The sequence below is a fragment of the Dipodomys ordii genome, unplaced genomic scaffold, assembly GCF_000151885.1.
Source record: "Dipodomys ordii isolate 6190 unplaced genomic scaffold, Dord_2.0 Scaffold3, whole genome shotgun sequence".
Classification (NCBI taxonomy): domain Eukaryota; kingdom Metazoa; phylum Chordata; class Mammalia; order Rodentia; family Heteromyidae; genus Dipodomys; species Dipodomys ordii.
In genome coordinates this window covers 1068554-1071721 of record NW_012267219.1, presented here as the reverse complement: position 1 = coordinate 1071721, position 3168 = coordinate 1068554, and the positions used below count along the sequence as shown (strand labels likewise).

The 3168-nt window shown below is 56.3% G+C and overlaps 1 protein-coding gene across 2 annotated transcripts in view; it reads left to right on the top strand.

The window, feature by feature from the left end:
* Positions 1-2759, top strand: part of Cd63 (CD63 molecule) — a 3799-nt gene extending 1040 nt beyond the window's left edge. The window contains exons 2-8 of one of the 2 annotated variants that reach the window (XM_013023166.1): positions 213-289; positions 1092-1280; positions 1440-1514; positions 1833-1928; positions 2030-2170; positions 2342-2425; positions 2587-2759. In XM_013023166.1, coding sequence (XP_012878620.1) covers positions 224-289; positions 1092-1280; positions 1440-1514; positions 1833-1928; positions 2030-2170; positions 2342-2425; positions 2587-2652 — 717 coding nt within the window. In that variant the 5' untranslated portion in view covers positions 213-223 and the 3' untranslated portion in view covers positions 2653-2759. Of the gene's footprint in view, positions 1-169; positions 290-1091; positions 1281-1439; positions 1515-1832; positions 1929-2029; positions 2171-2341; positions 2426-2586 lie in introns of those variants that run through there. The other variant, XM_013023157.1, reaches the window with a different exon arrangement.
* Positions 2760-3168: the final 409 nt, after the last annotated feature.

Below are 3168 nucleotides of genomic sequence, written 5' to 3'. Positions count from 1 at the left end.
CTCCCTCTCCCTCCCTCCGTCCCGTGGGCCGCGGCGGGGGGCAGGGAGACGTGGATCTGACCACGGGCTTCCGGGTGGGAGGGGCCGGGAATGGGGGCCTGCCAGGGAACCCGCGAGAGCCGGCGGGGCGGGGGGAGCCCGGAAGCCCGGCGTCCCCCCCCCCACTCGCGGCGCAGCCTCCTCATCCCCTCCCCTCGCTCCCTCGGCCTCAGGCCCTGCAGCCATGGCGGTGGAAGGAGGCATGCGATGTGTCAAGTTCTTGCTCTACGTCTTCCTGTTGGCCTTTTGCGTGAGTGGGGCGTGAGTGGGGGTGGGTGGGGGGGGAGGCGGCGATGGGGGGGCCGCCGCTGGCCGGGCACGCGAGGGACTCCCAGGATCCAAGGAGGCAGCAGCTGGAGACCAGATGTCGGGAGGGAGGGAGGCCCCCGGCGGCTCGAGCCGCCCCGCCCCGCCCCCCCACCCCCCCAGGCTACTAGTTCGGAACCGGGTTTCGCCGTCCAGAGATTGCTGCAGTTCCCGTCCCCACCTCCCCTGGCCCCTGGCCTTCCTGTCTGGTGACCCAACCACTTGTGATACGGGGCAGGCGGCCGCGTGTGGGGCAACCAGCCAACCGCCCGATGCTATCTGGGCTGGGCGCTATCACTCTCCCCCTCCTCAGCAGCCCCACGCCCGATCCTCCCCCAGTGAGCTGTCTGTCCACCTGATCACTCCCCCCCCCCCCCCCCTTTACTGGGCCCTCCACCCCTTTACCTCCCTCTCCTTAGTCACCCAAGGGTAGTTTGGGGAGTCGCAGAAACAGTAGTTCTCAATTAGGAATGTGTGCCCTGGAGTCAAGCTTTGCAGCTAGCTTTCTGCTTTGTATTGGGCTCAACACCTCAGCTCTAGAGCTCTTAAGGGAAGGCATCACCCCCTAGCCCCCTTTCCCTGAACTAGTCAGCCCCCCAGCCTTCTAGTGAGGCCAGGATGGGTACCCACTTCCCCAGCAGTCAGGATCCACAGGGTAGCAGTCAGGGCACCCCCCCCCCCCACACACACTGTGGAGGTCTGTTGGATTGTGGGTCTGTTCTAACCTCTACCTGCCTTCCGCTCAGGCCTGTGCCATAGGATTGATCGCGGTGGGGGTAGCTGTTCAGCTTGTCCTGAACCAGACCATCATCCAGGAGACTACCCCAGTCACCCTGCTGCCTGTGGTCATCATTGCCGTGGGTGTCTTCCTCTTCCTGGTGGCCTTTGTGGGCTGCTGTGGGGCCTGCAAAGAGAACTATTGTCTCATGGTCACTGTGAGTAGGGGTGTGGGAACAGCCTGGGGATTTCTGGGTTCAGTATGGTAGATGGGTGAGAAAGGGCCTCCATGAGTGTTCTAGAGACTGACTAGGGCCAGAGCAGGCTGTTTTCATTCAGACTTCAAACCTAACTCTGGTTCTCTTTTGCCCCCACAGTTTGCCATTTTCCTGTCTCTTATAGTGCTTGTGGAGGTGGCTGTGGCCATTTCGGGCTATGTGTTTAAAGACAAGGTAGGGCTGGGAATGTGGCTTAGCAGTAGAGTGTTTCCCTTATATGCATGATTTTGATTGCTGGTTTTGATTCCTCAGTACCACATAAGCAGAAAAAGCTAAAAGTGGCATTGTGGCTCAAGTGGTAGAGCGCTAGCCTTGAGCTGAAGAGCTGAGGGACAGCGCTCAGGCCCCAGGGTTCACTCCCCATAACTGACCAATAAATAAATAAAGACAAGGTGGGCAGAGAATGTGGGAAGAGCCTTGCTGCCTTAGGCTGGTCTGGGACCGCTCTCCTAATTCTGTCTTCGTAACACCCCTGCCCCTCCTCACTCTCAGGTGGTAACTGAATTTGAGAAGGACTTCCGGCAAGAAATGAAGAATTACACTAAAAACAACAACACTGCTGCGGTACTGGATGAGTTGCAGAAAAGAGTGAGCAGGGCTGCCCGGAGCGGTGGGGAGAGCGCATTCTCATCTCCCTTCCGGAGGTGGTGGTTCACTTAGCAACTCTTCCTCCTGCTTTTCTCCACCAGTTTAGCTGCTGTGGAGCTAGTAACTACACAGACTGGGAGAATGTTCCTGGCATGGCCAAGGACCGTGTCCCCGACTCCTGTTGTGTTAATGTCACTGTGGGCTGTGGAAATGATTTCAAGGTTGATGAGATCAATCCCAAGGTAGGGAGAAGAAGCCTGCGGAGACATAGGGCAAGAGAAACCTGGGGTGGCTGCCCAGGGTTGGGAAGGGTGCTGGGGTGGCATGAAAGAGAGTGAAAGAAGAGACAGATGGATCAGGAGAGGTGGCTAGGAAGCTCCTTTTTGATGGTTCTTTTGCCTGCCTGCCTTCAGGGATGTGTGGAGAGCATCGGGGTCTCCTTGAGGAAGAATGTGCTGTTGGTAGCTGCAGCAGCTCTGGGCATTGCTTTTGTAGAGGTGAGTGATGATGTGGGCAGGGGCTGGGACTCAGTCCAGGCATCTGGGGAGCAGAGGTGGGGAGGAGGGGAGGGGAGGCCTGGGTGTATTTGGGGATCTCTTGGATAGGGAGTGCAGCTTCTGCTTCTGACTCCTTTACTTCACCCCGTATTTCCTTCTAGGTCCTGGGAATTGTCTTTGCCTGCTGCCTGGTGAAGAGTATCCGAAGTGGCTACGAAGTGATGTAGGGACCTAGTCTGTTCAGTTTCTTCATTGGTGGGGATCATTGTGGGGAGTGGAATAATGTCCTCCAGGTTTTTCAATTAAACGGATTATTTTTTCAGACCAAAAGAGAGATGGTTTCTCTTAGAGTGATGTTGGATCCAGACCCCCCCCCTTTTTTTTTTAAATGTACTGGGACTTGAACTCAGGACCTAGGTGTGTTGTCCCTTAGCCTTTTCATTCAAGGCTGGCACTTTACAACTTGATTCACAGCTCCACTTCTGGCTTGTTGGTTACTCATGGATTTTCCCGTCTGGGCTGGCTTCAAACTGTGATCCTCAGCCTCAGCCTCCTGAGTAGCTAGGATTACAGATGTGAATCACCAGTGCCCAGCTCCTTCCCTCTTCTGAACAGTCTTCTGAGTGATGCTAAGTTGTTTGGAGCATGTGTGGCTAGTGATTCTGATTCTTTTTTTTTTTTTTTTTTGGGTCCGGTCGTGGGGCCTGAACTCTGGGCCTGGGCGCTGTCCCTCAGCTCTTTAG